We start from the raw sequence: 21722 nt of genomic DNA on the forward strand, positions 1-21722 counted from the left end.
TAATTTTACCATGGGCTTTATAATAAAACACAAGTGATTCTACTTATAAGCTTACCTCTTTGGATAATTCATTTCTTTCTTTAGCTTGAGCTATGTGAGAGACTTCAAGTATTTCATGTTTTCTTCTAACCTCAAGTACTTCCTGCTCAAGAGCATCACGTTCACTATGAAAATAAATTCAAACACACACCTAATGATTACAGCCTCTTTTACATTCAAAAGCTGGGTGTCAGGAATCTGAATGGGGAGCAGTGGGTCTTTTGTGTCATTCTATGAACCACAAAGTATCCACTTTTCAAACTTAAAAGAGTCTTTGTTCAAGAATCCCTTTAGGTAAGTAAATATGAATATTACCATTAAAACATAAATACATAAAATTACACTAACCAGTAAAGTAAATAATGTTTTCTAAGGTACAATTTGATTTTTTTCTCAATAATCATCTATTACCAGTTTTTGTTGCTTGAGACATGGTCTCACTTAGCACAGGTTGGCCTGTAACTCAGCAATGCTGTCTTAGTTTTCCAAGTTCTATAATTTCAAGAATGAGCCGCCTCAGAGGGCTTCAATCTTATCTTAAAGCCAAAGCTTTTAAAAAATTTTTTAAAAATTAAATATAACTCCAGGTTTTATTATTGCCAAAACCCCTTCACAACTTAACACTTACATTGTAGATAGATACATAACCAGGCACTTCTGGTACAATTTCATCCATAAATTCCTCACGATTAAATCAGAAATTTTAATTTCCCCTTTCACACTAGCTCTGTTCCCAAGACAATGAAACTAAGAACTGGACCAAAACCTACAACAGTCACCTTCAAAACTGAGCAGAGAAATTTCACTTCTCTCTAGTCAGGAAGGCCTTTGGACTTCATTGACCCCCTGGGCCGAGGCTCCTAAGAATTGTTTTTCTTTTCACCAGTTTTTCAATAAGTCATTTATATGGTATAAACATCTTATTCCCTAACATATTTTGCATGAGGCTGTATATTCCATTAATGATTCTAAATCAAATATTATTAATTAGGCTACAAACATTCATTCTAACATGCACATCCACTCATAGTTCAAATTGTAGTGTTCATATCATTACCTATTTATTATTAGCATGCCCTCAAAGATTCTTATTCTATTAGTGGTTTACAATTCGTAATTTTCAATATTTACTTTTACATTCAGGTTGTAGTATATTTAGATGGCTGGAGGTTCTTCAAACTGACTATTGTGGTACTGAATTGGATTAGAACTATTGCTGTGATCTTATCCATAATGTGCTATGCTTCCTCCCTCCTCCCCCTAGCCTATCTTTGTCAAGAAACAATAGCCTAGCTAGTGATGATCACAGCCTAAATGTCAATTTCTAAACAGCACTTCCCATTAATAGAAACCAGAGAAAAGGCTAAGGCAATTAAATTACAAAATAAAAGTAGGAACATTATGTTATGCCAGAAGGTATGGAACTGCTGAAAAAAAAAAAAAACCACTAAAATATAACTTAATGATTTAACTACCATATAGAATTTTATGTAGATATAAAATCCATTCTGCTATTCAGAAGCTCTTGAATTTTAGCAATTACATAATTAATACGTGTCTACCTTACTACTCTTTGCACATTTGTGAGAATTGTGAGAATATCCCCTAGGTCACCTTATCTTTTTGTGACTTGTCCTTTTTTTCCTTCCTTGCAGTGCTGGTGATTGAGCCCAGGGTCACATATTCAGTGAGTGTTCTGCCACTGAACTACATTACCAGGCTTGGTTTCTTTTGAATCAGGACCTTGCTACATTATGTAGTCCAGGCTGGACTCAAGAACTCACCATCTTCCTACTTCTGTCTCCCAAGTGTTAGGATGCTAAGATTACAAGTCTGTTGCTACCAGGCACTGACAATCTGTTCATATTTTTTAAAATCCATGAGTGAGGCCGGGCATGGTGGCGCACGCCTTTAATCCCAGCACTTGGGAGGCAGAGGCAGGTGGATCTCTGTGAGTTCAAGGCCAGCCTGGTCTACATAGTGAGTTCCAGAACAGCTGGGGCTACAGGGAGACCCTGTCTCAAAAAGACCAAAAAAAAAAAAAAAAAAAAAAAAAAGTCCATGAATGAAACAAAAAGTTCACGTTCAACACTTTTGTTTTACTGTTAATTTCAGCCCATAAATTTGCTTATACTTTTTGTTCAAGGTTATATTTTTCTTCCTAGTTTGTATTATAGAAAATGAAATCATATAGTTAACATAATGAACCTCATGATCCCATTATATGCCTCAGTAATTATTAACCATGACTTAGTTTGTTTCATTTACTTATGAATGAGTCATGGCCTTCTGAATTATTTTGATGATTATACTTTTTCTCTTTTTATAATTTATTTATAATTGCTGCAGATTTATAGTGGAAAATAGGACATCAAAATATGAACTCTTAAGTATAATTTTAACATTACAAACTACTTATTTCAGTTGCTTCTTGGGGACAGGATGGGAAGACGAGGAGGATAAGCAGGAGTGAGAAGGGGGTGAGAGAAGGTAATGAGGGGGGAATATGACCAAAAGCCATTACATACATGTGTGAAAATGAAATAATGCAACCTATTATTATGTATAATAATAGATACTAATAAAAAAACTTACTGGTAAAAATTAAAATATAATGCCTCCTTTGAAATTCAGCCTTATTCAGAGTCCATACATCCCTCTCACAAATTTCAAGCTTCAATAATCACCATATTTTGGTATCAGGATAAATATTAGTATATACTGTATATTCATCAAGGGAGGAATAGAAATGCCCACATATTTGCTAAGTCCTTGAAAATTCACTTACAATAATTTATAAGTTAAATTAGATAATTTAAAGCATTTATACAATATTCACTGACTACTACATTTCACAAATTTTAGCTATAGATGTAACCATGAACTATTATGATAAATCCATCCTATCTATATAGATATAGTACTTATATACTTTAAAACTTTCATAAATATTTCTTTATTTGATCTTAGATAACAAAACCTAAACTCAGGTTTAAAAGAGATTTACCAAGAGTTCCTAGGTAAAGAGTGGCTCATTAAATACAAGTAACAGAAAAGTATATTCCAGTTACAAGAAAATATTTCCCATAGTTACTTCGTACCAATATATTTGGGAAACATCTCATAAAGTGTTAATTTTTGAAAGTGTGAGAGCTTTTTGTTGGAACAGCTTAAAATCACCTGGGGAGATTTAATTATTTAAGTTGGTATTATTACATAAAAAAAAAAAATCACCAAATAACACTTAACAGATATTTAAACAAGGATTTTACTGGATTTCCAATTTCTTTTCTATTTTTTTTCTTTGTCTTTAAGAGACAGGGTCTCCCGGCAGCGCCAGTTGGCTTGGAGCTCACTATGTAGATGCGGCTGGCCTCAATCTCACAAAGATCTGCCTGCCTCTGCCTCCGGGTGTTGGGATTAAAGGCCTGCACCATCATACCAGGCTCTCTTTTCTATTTTAAAAGGTGGCAGCAATTACTATGTAAAATAATAATACCAAATAGAAAACTGCAGCTTGCACCAACAAACTGCATGCTTTTATGCAAAGAATTAGGAAAATAAGAAATAACCATAAAGAGGATAGAAACTCAGGTGACTGATGAATGCCAAAAATGAAAATTGTCATAGCCACCTTAACTATTTACCTCTTGACTTTATCATAGTTCTGTTGACGGTAGTCACCTTGCTGAATTAACTGCCTTGTGTCTGCCAATTCTAAGGTCAAACGTTGACATCTAATTTGAAGCTCAGAGTTGTTTCTTCGATCTTTGTCATGTGTCTATAAATCAAAGGGATAATTAGATACTTCAAAATGAAAATAGTTGACAAAATTCTGTATTGAATTTTTCTGTTAAGCTGTGAAATTCCCTCATAACTAAACAAATCAAAAAGTTCAAGTTGTCTACAGTATTTGGTTACTCAAAATAGGTCATCTTAAATTGATGAAAAAATTTGTAAGCTCATTTGTTTAAAACTTAAAGTTTCCCAAAACAAACCTCATAAATATGCTGTTTAGCAGATTACTAATGTTAAATAATATTTTCAACATTAACTGAATCACTATTAGTTTCCAAGGATAAAGAAATGAATAAGCAACTCTTGTTCTCCAAGAGTTCACAATTTTGGGAAAAAGAGCCATACGAATATCAATATAATGGTTACTGCAAAGATTAACTTTGCCAATCCAATTGTTGTACACAGTGCAAGAAGAAAAAAAAAAAAAAAGGAAAAAGGATTGTGTGCCCCTCAGAACACATGCCTACAAGAATCTCTCATCCATTCAGATAGCAATAGCATATGAATAAGGAACTGCTGAGATATGGGGGCACTGGTAGACATGAAAACATCAAAGGGCTCAATCATAAGTTCCTCACAATCTAGTCCTACTGACTACAAGCCTAATTTCCAACCATTCCTCAAGATTCTACTTCACCCTCCAATTAATAAAGATTTGAAGTTTTGAGTGTAGCATGCTTGCTCTAACCTGTTGCCCTTCCTGGGCACCTAAATATAATCTGAATACAAGTTCCTTCAGACCACTGACAGCACTGTACCATCAAATCAGTTTTCTTCACATCAACAGACTTTGTTTTATTCATTGCTGAGTCTCCGTTATTTTACATAGTGCTTAGTCCATAGGAAGAATGAAGTAAATGTTCTAGAGTACAATAGGACATGAATGAACATGGAAGCGGGGAGGGAAATCAGGACACAGGGATGGAATTCCTACTTATTCTTTCCCTTTGAACTTTTCAGGTCCTGCACCCAGCTATCCATTCCATCATGAGAATCTAGGTATGTTAAACATGCCTTGTCCTAAGTCTTTCCTTTCTGATGGCTGACCAGCTAAGTGTGGGCATATTTAATCCATAAATACTCAATTATTTCTATGTGATTGGTCAAGGGCTAGATACTGTGCACACAAAGATGAGTAAGACAAATTGTTTATACTACTAAATATAGAACTGAAATGTCAGGTTCCAATTTTCTACAAAAGAGTTGTTTGAAAGATGTAATTATAGAAAATCAGAAGACAGTGATTTTCTTTGGTTGAGCATCATGTTCTCCTACACTGAGCTCTTTATGAGAATGAAATGTACTATGATATTCATTATAGAATTTAGCTGAGGATGCTCTGTTACTTCCCAGAGGAACATCATGTACATCATCTATACCTACATCCTAAAAGAGGACTGAGTTCTCCTGAAGAACACTTTATCCTTCTCAACACTATTAATCACATAACTATTTGGAGAGCAAGTATAGTGTGATGAGAAGGTAAGCTCCAGAATTCGGTTTCTAGAAAAGAACGACTTACAGTGGGACTCCTGTCAGGTTAGTTTACTTGAAAGCAACTTCACTTATATCTCACAGCATTCTTGTAAGATCATATGAAATCAATACATGTAATAGTGCTTATAAAATGCAAAATACATGATGAATGCTCATTAACTATAAATAGAGTATTTCCTCTTCTCCTTGGTTTCCTCAGAGGTCAGAGTCAAGCTGTAGTTTAGGTATAATAATGGCACAAAGAATACAAAGAACCCAGAAGAATATAAATATTCAAAGGATAGGCAAAAGATAAAGAGCCCAAAGAATCCAAGAGTATTTAAAGAAAAGGGTTAGCCATAAGTGTTTGTCAGAAACAAGAAGGAAGGTTATTCAGAAAACGCAGCAGTAAACAAAGTTGTGCTGAGAAAGCAACCAGTAAAAAATAAATATTCAAGGATCAGAAAATAGAGACTGTAGCAAATGCATCTGAGTACTTAATTATGCACATGTTTTATGGTTTTGTTTTTCTTGACACAGGGTCTCATGTATATGTTATGGCTGGCCCTGAATTCACTATGTAGCCAAGGAGGACCCTAAAGTTCTGACCTCTTGATTCCACCTCTTGAGTGCTTGGATTATAGACCTGTGCCATGATGCCCAACTTATGTGATACTGGAGATTGAAACAAGGACTTCTTGCATGCAAGACAAGCACACCACCAAGTGAGTTACAACCCCCTGTCTCATCTTGTATTTTAAATTCATTATGTTAATATTTTATGCCTGGATATAAAGATTATCCTTGTTTTCACAGATGAGAAAAGTGAGGCTTAGAAAGCAAGTCTCAGAGAGCATAAATAGTACATTAGGATTCCAATGTAAGTTTGTCAAATGCCGAAATGGTAAGCAATTCTTTCTATAAAAGGTAAAAGTGGAGGGCTGGGTTTAGTAGATAAAGTACTTGTTGTACATCTGTGAGAACTAGAATTTGGATCAAAGAACCCCCACACAAACCAGGTAGGCATGGTAGTCCACCTGTAAGCCAAGTGCTTGGGAGATAAAGACAGGGATTCCCCAAGACAAGCTGGCTAGCTAGACTAGCTGATCAGTGAGCTCCAGGCTCAGCAAGAGAGGATCTAAGTGGACATCAAAGGGGACACCTAACATCAACCTGCAGTCTCCGCATGTACACACATACCCACATACACGTGTGCCCACACACATGTGAACATACATGCACACCATATACACATGCGAAGAGTGGAGAAAATGCAGTAAGAATAAAATAGAGCTAGCGAAGGTTTTAAAAGATGAGTCAACTTGAAAATGTACAAATGTTGATGAGAAATAACTAAAAAGTGAAAGTGTTAAAGGCATACTCAGAAATGCAAAGCCCCCAAGAAGATTTTAGGGGATGGGCTCCAGAACTGAGATATGATGTCAGTTTTGGCTCAAAAGGCATACATATCAGGGTAGGCTTTTTTCTAGTGGACACAATATATTAAAAACAATTTTTTTTAAACACAGCCTAGCCTTACCTCAATGCTTCACGTATTTATATTAACCATTTAGTTTCTGAAGACCTGAGTTGTCTACACCTCCTCACTATAACTAGGAAGAAGAAATAAACCAGAATGGGTACAGATGGAAGTATGTTTCCAGGATTCTCGGCAGGGAATTGGGGGAGTTCTTTTCCAAGAATTTCCATTTTCTCTGTAAAATGGAAGAATCAAATAATCTGATGAAAAAAATGAGAACCAGAAAGATGGAGATGTGAAGAGACTAAGGAATGCTAAAATATCTTCCAAGGAAAAGAAAGGACTAGAAAGAGACAGCACAACTGCATTCCACTAGGGCTACTAACAATCATCTTGGCCTGCTTGTTGATGGGAAAACGATTGTTTTCTCCCAGTAATGATCAATTAGATTGATGAGAGCTGAGGTTCCTCAGGCTGGTTTGATAAAAAGCAAGTTGCAATTAAAGGACCGTGGCAAAAGAAAGTTTCAAGACTGATAGGGTGACGGAAAGAGAAGAAATTGCATTTTAAAAGGGATTGATAAACTATATGGATTGGAAATTTTGTTAAAGTCAGAAGTAGATGACTCATAAACATGGCTGGGTCGTCAGATAAGATGACCACATAAAGAAACTGCTGTTATAATGAGGATGCGCATGCCAGGTTCTGGAGGTCTACAGATCTTGAGCTGGGGGTGTTGCTCAGAAGAATAGCACATGCCTAGCAGGTATAAGCTCTGGGTTCCATCCCAAGCAATGCAAAAGAACAATGGGGTAGGGGAGAGAAGCATAAAGATGTCAGAGATTCAGAATCTTCATCTGACTGAAATATGTAAGGTATGGACACTTGTCATGGAAGGCAGTTCCAATAGAGACTGGATGGATGTCTGTATTTACGTGTATATATAGTTTTTCTTTCAGTACAAATGCCACATAGCAAATATACAGAGAAGGTCAATGTAGGAAGCCATACTTTCTATCAATACTTTAAGAATTTTCAAGTGAATGATTCCCCCTTAAATAAAATTAAAACTTTTATATTCTGGTGAAAAAAAAATATGTATCATCTTAGAAACTAAAATAAAGAGCTGGATATGGTGGCACACATTTGTAATCCCAGCACTTATGAGAACTGAGACAGGTAGACTTTAAGTTTGAGATCAGTCTGGATTGTGTAGTAAAATCTAATGTCCAAAATAAAATAAAATAAATTGAAGAGTAAGGAACATCATTAGAAAACAATTTTAAAAAATAGCATTTTGCATCAAAAAGGAACCAAACTTTATGGCTGTAGAGCTTTGTGGATAAGACAAAAGAGATAGACTATTCTGTCCTCCTCTCTGGATTCTTTGTCTTCTGTGGGAAGATGCGAAGCCCTAACTCTGAGCTAAGATTCCCACCTTATGTTTTCTCACTGCTAGAAAATGTATCGCACATGCTATGAGCAGCCATTACTGGCCTCCTACCAAATAAGCAAAAATGAAATAAACTTTTCCATAATCCTAGTACTTAGGATTATGGGGCTATTATAATAGAAGCTTTGTAATTAATTTCTGTGGATGAGAGGGAACCGAGATAATGCACTAAATACATTAAAAGAAGAGATGCAAATCATTTAGAGCAGACACAAACTTTCTATTCATCATTCCTTTCAAATTGAACATTCTAGGTAGTAGTAATTGGAATAATAGCCAAGTATCAGTTTCCCTGTTTAATCAATTACATAGGGAAACCAAGGGCAATCTGAGGAGAGCTCCATTGCTTGTCTGCCTCGTGCACAAGGAACAAAACATATTTTATGACTACTAGGGTTAATGTCATTTTTTTTTTTTTTTACCATTTAAGTTATTTGTATGTGGAAATAATGCAGGCTATCTCCACCCAGAATGTAGTGCATCTGTTATTCTAATGGCATGTTTCCTTGTCTTATCTATGAACTTCCCCCTTTCCCTACACCCACATATGACTGTGAGCTCCTTAAAGACCTGTCTTTTCTTTGTACACCCAGTGACTCTTAGTATTACACTATAGAAATGATTATAAAAAGAACTAATGTGGAAATACAAATATAGTCTGAGCATGTAAAATAGGTAACTGACAGGAAATGGAACCAGCTTCAATGTCTAACAAATGAATGGGTAAAAATGTGGTACATATACACAATGGAATTTCATGTAGTGGTAAAGAAAAATGAAAATCATGACATTTTCAAGACGGATGCAATTACAAATTATTAATCAAAATAAGCCAGATTTAGAAAGACAAATGTCCCACGTTTTTCTTATATGCAGAACCTAGATTTAAAATAATATGTGTATATATGTGTATATTTATATCTGTGGGTAAGTTCCAAAACTAGAAAAGGGATCATAAGAGGCGAAGAAAAGATCTTAAGGAAGGTGGGAAACAGAAAAGATAATGTAACATGATGAAGCAGAAGGGGTATGAACTTGGGAAGAGGAACCAGCTCTAAAAGAGGACAGAGCATGGGGGAGGGGAGAGATTAACAACAAGGTATAATCACACCTATATATGAAGATGCCACAATGAAACGCATTGCTTTGAATGCTAGTCTAATAAATTAAAAATGAAACAAAACAAGTTAAGGCCATGTCTAGGATTCCAGAGCTAGCATCTAGGCCCTTGAAATCACACATAGTTCACTCTTAATTTCAAGTTCCTGTTTTCTGAAGGATTTATTCTGTGGGAACTATAAAACCATTGAACAAGTTAAACTTATTATTTACTGCTCAAATTCAACTTTAATTACAGGTTCCATGGCTTCAAATACAACATGATATAAATCAAAGTTACTCTTCGACTCTCTCCTCTAAAACAATTACTACAATTATTCTTTGAACACATATTTTAAAAAATTATTTGACAATCTGCTGTGGCTGTGCACAACCATAATCCCAGCCTTGGGAGGCTGTGGCAAAACAAAAACAAAAACAAAACTGAGTTCAAGGATATGCTAGACTACCAGAGACTCATATCAAAAACAGAGCCTGGTGTGGTAGTGCTCTTTAATCCTAACACTCGGGAGGAGGCAGAGGCAAGTGGATGTCTGTGAGATGATGGACGTCAGCCTGGTCAAGTTCTAGGCCAGCTGGGGCTACAGGGAGAACCTGTCTCAAAAAACAAACAAGAAACAAACAAGCAAGCAAACAAAACCCCAAAAAACAAAGACACACACACACACACACACACACACACACACACACACACACACACAACCACAAACCAAAATCATTTGAAGTAACCAAAAGCCTTAATGTTTCTATAAGAAGTAAAAAAGTATTCAAATATGAAATTAAACAGGCGCATTTTAAACAGCAGCTGTGTAACCAAAAGGCGGTTACCCTGGATATAGAACTGTTAAGTATCTGGGCAAATCTGCTGACTTTCACACCAAGCGAACTGAGAAGAAAGTGGCCACCTCTGTGTCAAAATAAATTTTTAACAAATGAAATACTCTCCAGATTGTGGCGAGATTGAGCAACTAAGAAAATTGGAAAGATGATATGACATTTACCTGAAGGTCAGTGATTCTAATCAGAAGCAGTTTACATTGGCGCGAACATCAGTGAATGATAAAATATGGTTTACACATTCTGGAACAGTGAGAATTTCTTCTTCAGAATTCCCATGTTTCACATATCAATCCTCTAATCTAAGCAATTAATTCATGAAAAGAGCAAGGAATCAATTTACCTCTGATTACTATAGACTGTCTATTTATTGACAGTCCGCTTGGTTGCTAGAGCCTACTCTTTGAGAAATACATTATTATTTAAAAGTTGAAACAGCCCCAGATGACTCAGTGGTTAAGAACACTGGTCGTTCTTGCAGAAAACCCGGGTTCGAATACCAGCGCCCACATGGCAGCTAACAACTATCTGTAACTCCAGTTCCAGGGAATCCAACAGCCTCTTCTGACCTCCGCGGGCACTGCATGACACGGGTGCACTTACCTACATGCAGGCAATATACTCATACACATAAGATAAAAATAGTAAATTAAAAAAAAAAAGTTGAAACAGGCTGGAGAGATGGCTCAGTGGTTAAGGGAGCATCTCATGCTGCCCTTGCAGAGGACCTGAGTTTGGTTTCCAGTGTCCACCTCTGGAAGCTCACAACTGCCTGTAATTCCAGCTCCAGGGGACCCAAAGCCTTCCTCTGGCCTGCAATGGCGCCTGCACTCATATGCACACACCCCACCATACACATCATTAAAAATAAAAAAATTTTTTTTAAGTTGAAGGCATTTTTGGGGCCGGAGAGATGGCTCAGCAGTTAAGAGCACTGACTTCTTGCAGAGGACCCAGGTTCAATTCCCAGCACCCACGTGGCTGCTACGAACTGTCCTTAACTCCAGTTCCAGGGGAATCCGAAGCCCTCTTCTGACCTGCACAACATAGGTGCACTTACATACATGCAGGTAATACACTCATATATGTAAAATAAAAATAATAATTAAAAAAAAGTCAAAGGCATTTTTAAAGGAAAAAATAGGGGCTGAAGAGAGGGCTCAGTGTTTAAGAGCACTGGCTGCTCTTGCAGAGGACCAGGGTTTGATTCCCAGCACCTACATGGTGACTAACAACCATCTGTAATTCTAGTTCCAGAGGATCTGACACCCTCTTCTGGCTTCTGGGGGCACTGTATGACACAGGTGCACTTACATACATGCAGGCAAAACACTCATACATGTAAAATAAAAATAAATTTTAAGGAAAAAATTTAGATGGAAGATAATTTTCATCAGATATGGACATTAGATTATAATGAGACATGATTTCAAAGCCTATGACAGCTCTAGTAAGTTAACTTTTCTAGACTTAACCACTATCTCTGCAAACTGAGTACATTAATTGACTCAGTGGCTTGTTGACTATTGCTTGCCTATTACTATTAGGGTATGATTTCTAGCTCATAAATCTGGCAGAATCTGCCATGACAAAATCATGTCAACGTGTTGATGACAAATTTTCTAGCCACACTGCATAGAGCAAACTACTGAAACAAATGTGAAATATTGGCTTTTCAATACATGCTGATCCTAATGTAAATGAACAGACAGATTTAAGGGGTTTTTCTGTTGTTTTTCCTTGAGTCCTGAATTGAGTGAAATCCTGCTGCTTTGGCCTCCTGAGTCCTGGAATTATGGCATGTAACACCATACCTGGCTCAAATTTCATAGTAATGTTTGAGAGACCAAGTTAATATATTATCTTAAAAAAATCACATATTAACCAAAGAACTGAAGTCTATCAGTGCAAGATATAGCTGCTTTCCATGCCTTCCATGACTTTTGTATAGCTGCGATTAACCCTAAAAGAATTAACAAGAATTGGAAGAGATACAAGAATTAAGTTAATCTAACGAGAGGAGTAAACTCCGTTTTTTGTTTTGAAGCAAATGAGAATGTTGGTGTGATGGCAGATGACTCAACAACAAATGACATCATTTTGTTTTGCTAGCAAATTGCCAGAATTATATATTTCAACTATTTTAACATTTCATTTAACATGTCATTAAACATACACAAACACAGTCTATATAAATAAATGGATATATACATATGTATACACTGAGTTTAAGGGTAGGATTTAGAAAAAAAAAAAATCTACTTCTCTCCTTTGACCCTCGTCCTCAGGTCAAGGAACATGTGTCTCTCCTTACTCTTCTTCATGTTAATATATTCACTCATGCTATCCTAGTCTGCTTTCTCTTGCTGTGATAATGCACTGATCAAAACTAACTTGGAGAGGAAAGGTTTATTTGGCTTACTCTTCCCAATCATAATCCATCATTTAGATAAGTCAGGGCAGGAACTCAAGAAGGAAGAGAGGCAGAAATTTAAGGCAGGGCCCACAGAGGAAGACTGCTTACCTAAGACTTGCTCCTCCTGTCTTGCTCAGCTACTTTTCTTACACAGCCCAAGCCAACCTGTTTAGGGATGGCACCGTCCACATAGGGCTGAGCCCCCCTACATTAATTAACAAATAATAAAAGTCCTCACAGACAGGTTCACAGTCCAGTCTGATGGAGAGAATGTCTCGACTGAGGCTCCTTTTCCCAGGAGACTAGTTTGTAGCAGGCTGACAAAAACTAACCAGCACACATGAACACAGACAGACAAAGGCAAAAGCAGGTTATATTTCACCCAACAAAATGGCATACGCAGGGGTCTTTTTTTTTTTCCTTCCCCAGTTAACAGGGGAAATCCCAAGTAAACTAATGCTTTCTAGTTTGTTAGTGGCTACACAATATTTCATGGTGTAGACTGTCCCATGGCTTATACAACCATTTCCTTGCTATTATATTGATGGGCTCTTATTTCCAGCCCCTCCTCCTCCACTTCTGACAAATAATGCCACAGTAAACCTTCTTATAAACACATCCTATGAACTACTCCTTGTGGCACACAGACCCAACAGTAGGCTCCCTTTGTGAAGGATGCTTGTTTTCCATTAATTGATGCTACTGGCTATGTGTCCAATAGCCTGCAGCAGTTCACATTCCCACTAGAAAGAAGCATGTTTTATCTTTTTAGTTATGTCCATATAAGAGCATTAAATTTTATCATTTGCATTATGATTTTCCTCTCAAGTATATATATATTTTTTAATTTTTAAAAAAATTATTTTATGTGTATGCATGTGTTGCCTGCATGTAGGTCAGTGCACTCGTGTCGTGCAATGCCCGTGGAGGTCAGAAAAGGCTGTCGGATCCCCTGGGACTGGAGCTATAAGCTCTTTTCTGTAGTGTGCATATATATGCATGTGTGTATGTATACTCTTATGTGTGCGTTCATGTGTATGTTTGCCCATGAATGTGGTGGGGGTGGATGGGGATGTGTTCCTGTGGAGGCCCAAGGCTGATGTCAGTCGGGAATCTTTGCTAACAGTTCTTCCAACCTTTCTTCTTTCTAGACAGGGTATTACTCTGTAGCCCTGGCTGACGCCCTATGTAGACCAAGTTGGCTTTGAATTCACAGAGATTCACCTGCCTCAGCCTCCCGGTTCTGGAATTAAAAGTGTTCATACCTAAGTCTTTTAAAGGAGGATCTCTTCAAACCCAGAGCTCATTGATAAGCTCAGTCTCTCTAATCAGCTTGTTGAGGGTTGGGGGGAAGGGTGTCTCAACCTTCAGAGAGGAATTACAGGCAAGCTATCATGCCCACCTGGCATTTACATGGGTTCTGGGGATCAGAACTCTGGTCCTCCTGCTTGAACCACAAGTGCTTTAACTGTTGAGCATCTCCCCAGCCCAGACTTTCAGTTTTCTCCATGTGAGTCCATTACCTATCCTATCAGAGATGGATGGGGGAAAATACTGCATTCAAAAGAAAAGTCATGGACTCATGAAGTATAAAAGCTTAGTGTTAAATACTAACACTAGTTGCTATGTCTATTGACATGTTCACATAGCTATTTTCCTTTCATCTGGGAAAAGATTATTTTTTCTGTTTGGAATATACTTTAACTGATCATAAAAAGTATTGTTATTTTATATAATGGTAGAATTCACTTGTGAACATTTTGATTTTTTTGTGGAGTAGAAATAAAATGGGCATAGAACCTTTTTTAGTTTTGCTTTTTTTAAATGTTTTTTTGAGACAGGGTCTCCCTGTAGTCCCAGCTGGCCTGGAACTCACTAAGTAGACCAGGCTGGCCTTGAAGTCACAGAGGTACACATGACTCTGCTTCCCAGCTGGGACTAAAGGTGTACACCACCATGCCGGCTAGTTTTGCTTTTATATTACTTTAGAATTTCCCAACCTTTTCAGTGCATGGTTACAGTAAAGTTAACTGGCATCAGCTGTGTTGCTAGAAATCAACCATGAACCATCCATCTATGAACTTGGTAGTAACCTGATCAGTGGGACACCTTGACTTGCCTTTGTATAATCCCATGGTAACTCAGGTCTGCCTTTCTGTTTAATTTACAAGCTACATTTTGTTGGCACATTTTTCTTTCAGTTTCAAGCCTGTTGCCACAGAATATATTTCTCTCTGAATTTCCAATACCTTATTTCTATTCATTTTTTGTTTCTGAGGACCAGGTCTCGCTATGCAACCCAGGCTAGCCTCAAACTCCAGGTCCCCCCGGCTTCAGCTTCTGAAGTGCTAGGATTATGGGCATGTCCCAAGCATGCCTGGCTAGTCTGCTTTTCCAGATGAGTAATGTTATCTTTATTTTTGTCTGTCTTTTTAGTAATATAGAGATTTTAAGGCCATTTTTTTTTTCTGGCACAGTTTTAAATACGCCTCAAGAACTTTTGACATAAAATATTCTCATTTTCATTGCTTTCTTTTTTTGTTTTTTGATCCAAAAGATGTACTTAACTGCCAAGTAAGTTTAATTTCCTTCTTTTGTCACTGTTTTCACTGAGTTATGACAAAGACAGGAACTGTAAATTGTACTTAAAATTTATTAGGTTTCTATGCAAGTATATACATGATAATTTTGCAAACTTTCTGTTGACATTCAAAAATAACTTACTCTCTGGTTAGGGAGTTAGGCTTTCTTTGTAGCAACTACATGAAATTATTGATCGAATTAGTTCTTCCAAACCTTATTTTTTTTTTTTTGTCTTTTTGAGACAGGGTCTCCCTGTAGTCCCAGCTGTCCTGGAACTCACTATATAGACCCGGCTGGCCTCGAACCCACAAAGATCCACCTGCCTCTGCCTTAAAGGCGTGTGCCACCATGCCCGACCTCATTTTTTAATCTATCATATATAATCAATTCTCAGAGAGGCATTTTATTTAATTTATTTTTTTTAAATTTTATTATTTTTATTTTGTGTGTATTGCCTGCATGTAGGTAAGTGCACCCATGTCATGCAATGCCTGCGGAAGTCAGAAGAGGCTGTCGGATCCCCTGAGACTAGTGTTACAGACAGTTGTTAGCTGCCATGTGGGTGCTGGGATTTGAACCTGGGTCTTCTGCAATAACAACCAGTGTTCTTAACTGCTGAGCAATCTCTCCAGCCCTGAGAGCTATTTTAAACTTCCCAAATCTTGTACATTTTATCAAGTTCTCATATTCTATTTTAAGTCATTCAACATATAAAATTTCTGACTATAACATCACCTTTTGTTATTAATGTTTTGCTATTCTGTTTTGGGGCTTTAATTTTAAATTCTACCGTATCTGTTATTAATATTAGCTTTCTGTTGATTTTTCCCCCCATTAATTCTTAACCTATCCTTTTTCAATCTTTTCATTAAGCAATTTGCGTATTTCTTTTGGTCTGTTTGTTTAGGGTTAGTTTTTAAGTTTCTCAGACAGGTTTTCACTATGTAGCCTAGATTGTTCTCTAACTCACCACTCTCCTTTCTCAGTTTGGGCACTGACCTCACAGTGATAATACTCCTAAGTTATTCATCCACAACACTGAACATACACATCGATTAATTTCTGAAATCATTCAAGCAATAAAATTATAAAATTAAAAAATGAACAAAAAGGGCCAGAGAGATGGTTCAGCAGGTCAACGTGCTTGCTGCCGAGCCTAAGTTTCATCTCTAGCACCCAAATGTTTGAGAGAATGAACTGCTGTAGTCCTCTGACCTACACATATGCCCTGCCATGGCATATATGTGCATGTATATACATACATATACATACACACACACACACACACACACACACACACACACACACACACACCAAAAAAATGTAATAAATTTAATGGTCCAAAGTATGCCTTCAGGTTCTAGGTTAAGATATATTATGTATTTTGTGTGAAACTTCAAATGCAGTTTGTAAGTTAATAGCAACACAGAACTTGAAAAGAACAGTTACCATGGAAATATTCCAATAGTGAGTGGAGGTGTACCACAGATCATTTATCAGGTTTGCAAATGTATTCATCCAGATGGGTTCATAGTTGATTTCTACAAAGAGAGCTGATTCTAATTTATTATTCTATTAACTACTGAAAGAGGTGAAAAATTCAAGGTCAAGAAAATGTAGTGGTCATAATACTCCAAACTTTAATCCAAGGTATTTGGTAAGGTCCCTTGAGGGTCTTTCCTCCTGTAATATGATGATATACTTTCTTAACTACAGGGTTCAACATTCCACATCAAGGCCCATTAAACTACTTATAACGTGCCCTGAAGTTAGAATTCAAGTCTTGCCAGATTTATGTAAGACTGTAAATGCAACAGCAAATATGAACAAAAAGAGCCTATTACCCTTTAAAAGACTGAGTTTCTTCACAGAACATGTATGAAACAGTGAGCTAAATGAAGCTTCTAATCTGATGGCATACTCTAAAACTGACATCATTCTACCTTGCCCATTAAATTTTTCCTGCTTGGGCACTATTATTTTTAAGTCACCTGCATTATTTGTAAAAACTCAACTTGTTTTTGAAAAAACAGGTTTTAAAGGTACAAGATGTAGTAACAATAAGCTGTGTGACTCCAATGATGTTCCTATGTGTTAAATGTTAAAACAATATTAAAATGTTACCCTTTCTCTTTCCTGTTTTTGAGACAGCACCTCATTATGTAGCCCTGGAACTCTCTCTGTAGACCAGGCTGGCCCCCCAACTCAGAGATCTGCTTGCTTCTACTAAAATTAAAAGCATGTGCCACATGGCTAAAATATGTTATCAAAGACAGGAAGCAGTAAAATATAAAAATTAAGCACTGGAGGTATAAAGATAACTAATATTCTTTGAGATATTCTGTATAAAATACACAAAAATTTAAAAAAACCCAAATTTTAAAAAAAGGAAAGATTTTTTTTTTTTTTTTTAAGCCTCAAATGACCAAACAAAATCTTTTTCATTTTTAAATGATTTAAGTTCATGGTCCATACACCTGTCACAGTAGAATCTTAAATTTGTTGAAAACTGAAATCTATAGTTCCAATTCAGACTATAATTAGAATTTATGTGGCTATCCATGAATTTATACTTATTTACTTTAGTATATAGAGGCAAATCTATTATTTTTTACTAAAAATATTTTCAACATTCTAGGATAATTATATCTGGTGCGTACCATAGTAAGCATGCATCCTATACAGGATGTTTTGTTCTGTTTTGTTTCACTTTGTTTGAGACAGAGCTTCCCTGTAGCATCAGCTAGTCTGGAACTCACTATGTAGACCAGGCTGGCCTAGATCTCACAGAGATTCTCCTGCCTCTGCCTCCTGAATGCTGGGATTAAAGGTGTGCACCACCACACCTGGCCCTATAACAGACTTTTTAAACACATAAATTGAACAGAACAAAAAAATTTGAGAAAACAGTTATGATCCCTGAAATACAAAGTGTGAACAAGTATGTATCATTAATGACACACTTCATTTTCATACAAATGAAATTAACTGTCTTATTCATATATGAATACTTACAATTAGCCTCTAGGTAATCTTGCAGGGTTTTTTTTTTCTCCTCAAGAAATGTACTATGATTCTAAACAAGGAAGTTGTGTTGAACAAAACATATTTTAGTTCCTAGTTACCAAAGCTCTCATAAGAGAGCTATTTCACCATTTCCTGATGAAACTTAATAGCTTTATTAATATAGACTCCTTAATGCCCTACATAGTACATTAACATTACTTTCATTGGAAAGAAAGACATATTAAAATTAACTCTAAAACAGCACACAGCTGCACAAATCTTAGGTACACTGGAGGTGGCTCAGTGGGTAAGAGGGTAAGACTGCTTGCTGTGAACTCTGAGGACCTAAGTTCTAAGCCCCAGCAACATGTAAAAAGTTGGGCATTCTTACCCAGAACCCTCCGAGGTATAGTAACGACTGGCTTGACGAGATATGTCCACTGGTGCACTAGTGGCAAAAAGGTTATGGGAGAGGCATACTCCATAAGATGGAACCCATACTTGGCACTGTTTTCAAGGCCAAGAACCTGTGGCTAGGTACAGACCCTACTACTATTATTCTACTAAATGGACATCATACTAAACCAACTCCTAGTTATTTATCACTATACTCATCCCTTGAACCCTCAACAGATAAGCTTCTTTTTGCAGTAGATGGCAATTAACACAAAGACCCACAACTGGTCAAGGTACAGATAGGGCCCTAAATGGAATATCTATGTCACATCCCTCCCCTCAAGGATTCAGAGATCATCTCAGAAAGGGGAGGAGAATATAAAAGAGCCAGAGGTGGGAGATGGCTACACCAAAATAGCGTATTCTGTGTGCATATGAACTCACAGCAGTTGTAGCAGCATACAGAAGATCTGGACAAATTCAAGCCAGACAAAATCTCAACACTGGAGAATGGGGGAAGATAAGCATGAAGTCCACTGCTAGCTCAGGAGCTGTTGGCAACTGATAGCTGCTGGGAGAGGGACAATTTTCTACAAAGATGTGAGCTCTGGGTGTTGACCATGCTCCAGTGGATGGATCGACACCCAACCTGTGGAACACAAATTGGACTCAATGGGCTTTAACAAACAAACAAGAAGGCAAGACGTTGGAGGGGTAGGCATGTAGGGGGCAGATCTGAGAGGAGATGGGGAAGAGAGTAAAATATAATCAAAATATATTCTATAAAATTCTCAATGAATTAAAAATATTTTTTAATAAAGCTAGGTATGAGTGCACCTGTAACCCCAGCAATGTGAGGGGCAGATACAGAACGATCACTGGGCTTGCTGGCTGCCAGCCTAGGCTCTAGGTTCAGTGAAAGACCCTAGGTCAAAGGAATAAAGTAGAAAGTGACAGAGTAGGATGCTCAACACCCTCTTCTAGCCTCTAAGTACCTGAACATATACCACATACATTTACCACCCCTCCACACAAACACACAGAGAAAATTTACAAGAAATGAACGTATCTGTAATTAGCACAGCTAATTTCACAAACATAGTACAGCTCAAAATAGGCTATAATCATACTAACAAATCTCAGACTTGTAAAAGGTGAGCCACATTTTTCATAGTACTTAGATATTATTTCCAAATAATTAAAGCCCTAGAAACAAATACAAAAGGAAATCCTAGAAATCCATTAAAATTAGTACATGAGGTTATTTCTTTGTTAAAGGTAAAGAATTACATTCTACTAAGTTTCTGTAACTCTTTTCACGTTCTACCTGCCATGAACAAGCAGATTACTTGAACAAAGCAGGGTTAAATTAACTGTGTAGTTGTGTGGTTTCAATATCTCTGAATGCTTCTGGTAGGTGTAATTAAAAATTAGTGTAATGATTGAGGAATCTCTGATCTGAAAATATATATATATGGAAGAAAAGTTTTGGCTTTTCATAATTCTTTCTCATAGTTACAGATCTTTTGTATTTTATCAGGAAAAAGAATAGTATTTGACGTTGTAGTTGTGGACAGCTGACAGGCAATAAGGTGACTTAAAGGAATGTTTTGACTTCTAGGTCAAAACCAAGATTTTCCAAATAACCTAGGTTTTCTTTTTTAAAGAGAGATGGGTATATAGTGCCACCATGTGGCCACGTGGTTAAATAAAGACCATAGTTTTAATATAAGATATAAAGTTTGATTACTCAATTGCCAGTCTCAAAACTCTGAAATACAGCTACTAAACATTATGTTAGCTTCTCTTCCTTTCTCCAGAGTTGTCATTGAGATGTCTATATCTGATGGCTGCTGCCCTTTCTTCAAAGCTTCCATTCAGTTAAGACTTGTGGAGGAAATGGTAGTAGTGACCCTGGACTTGTTTTGAATTTATCCTCTTTTAAGTCAATAGCTTATTTGTTAATTTTTCCACTTCAATCACATTTTTCTTAGTTCTTAGTGTCCAATTAACACATCTTAATCTTTACTAAACTCAGCTTCCCAATAATCTGATTTTATTTTCTATACTTTGAACTTAACTGCTTTATCATGGTTTAGTAATTTACAAATGGTTCAGAAGCCCAAACTACGAAACTGCTAACTTTCTAAGCTTACAAGCAGTAGTCTAAGCACTTCTTGTTTTTAAAAATTTTGTTTCTAGTATTTTCTTTCCTCTGAAATGGTCAAACATGCTAACATTCAGATGTATTAGTAAATGCTAAACTTGTAGAGAATGATAGTCTCCAATGAAGCTAAGATTCTTTTTAGGGCACAGGAACACAAAGCCAAATATTCTGCATGTATACAGTATACTTTCTCTCTTGTGTTTAAATAAACTTAGTAAGATTCTGCTTCAGGTAATGGCCACCAAGCTCCTACCTGACATATTCTATTGCCAATTCAACTATGATCCTGTACAAAATATGTAACGACTACCTGAAAAGGCCCAGAAAAATATCAAAATCAGGTGTCACCAGAGGGCAGTCATCTATAAATAGAAGAAAACAGCACTTGGGTGGGGTTCCTGGGTGGTTGCTTTGTTCTTAATGGTACAAGAGCAGACCCATTCTGTGCCATGCTGGGTGCATAAAGGAGCAGCAGACAGTCCTTAGTCTTCCTAGCCTCCATAATCATAAGAAGTTTGGGGCAACTGCAGCTGTTGTACAGTGACGAAGGAATTGAAGACAGCCAGAGAGGGGAAACTCAATTCTGTGCTCAGCTCTAAGTGGAACATCTATGTCACATCCCTCCCCTCAAGATTCAGGGATCATCTCAGAAAGGGGAGGGGGAAATATAAGAGCCAGACCTGGGAGATGTCTACAACAAAACAGAGTTTTCTGTATACAATGAGGGGATAGACACTTTCTGTAGGCCACTAAGTCCAAAATATCAGAATGGAAATTTGCATTTCAGCCCAAGGGACAGAGTATATAGTTTGGGTTCAGTGTAGCTAATTTTCTAAAACAAAAACATCAGTACTGTCCACTGTTTCCAAATGTTGTGTCTCTCCTCATTGTGAAATTCATAATGGCTTTACCTAAAATTTCCTAAAAGCAGCAAAACATGTGTACACACAAA

At 36.9% G+C, this 21722-nt stretch overlaps 1 protein-coding gene across 6 annotated transcripts in view; it reads right to left on the reverse strand.

The window, feature by feature from the left end:
• The window catches only part of Pibf1 (progesterone immunomodulatory binding factor 1), a 217340-nt gene that overhangs the window by 179518 nt on the left and 16100 nt on the right, over positions 1-21722 (reverse strand). For all 6 annotated transcript variants that reach the window (XM_029556898.1, XM_029556899.1, XM_029556896.1 and 3 more), the window contains exons 6-7: positions 3687-3820; positions 56-164 (exon numbers count right to left, since the gene is read on the reverse strand). In XM_029556898.1, the coding sequence (XP_029412758.1) occupies positions 56-164; positions 3687-3820 (243 nt within the window). The remainder of the gene's footprint in view (positions 1-55; positions 165-3686; positions 3821-21722) is intronic.

The sequence above is a fragment of the Nannospalax galili genome, unplaced genomic scaffold, assembly GCF_000622305.1.
Source record: "Nannospalax galili isolate Female #2095 unplaced genomic scaffold, S.galili_v1.0 scaffold246, whole genome shotgun sequence".
Classification (NCBI taxonomy): Eukaryota; Metazoa; Chordata; class Mammalia; order Rodentia; family Spalacidae; genus Nannospalax; species Nannospalax galili.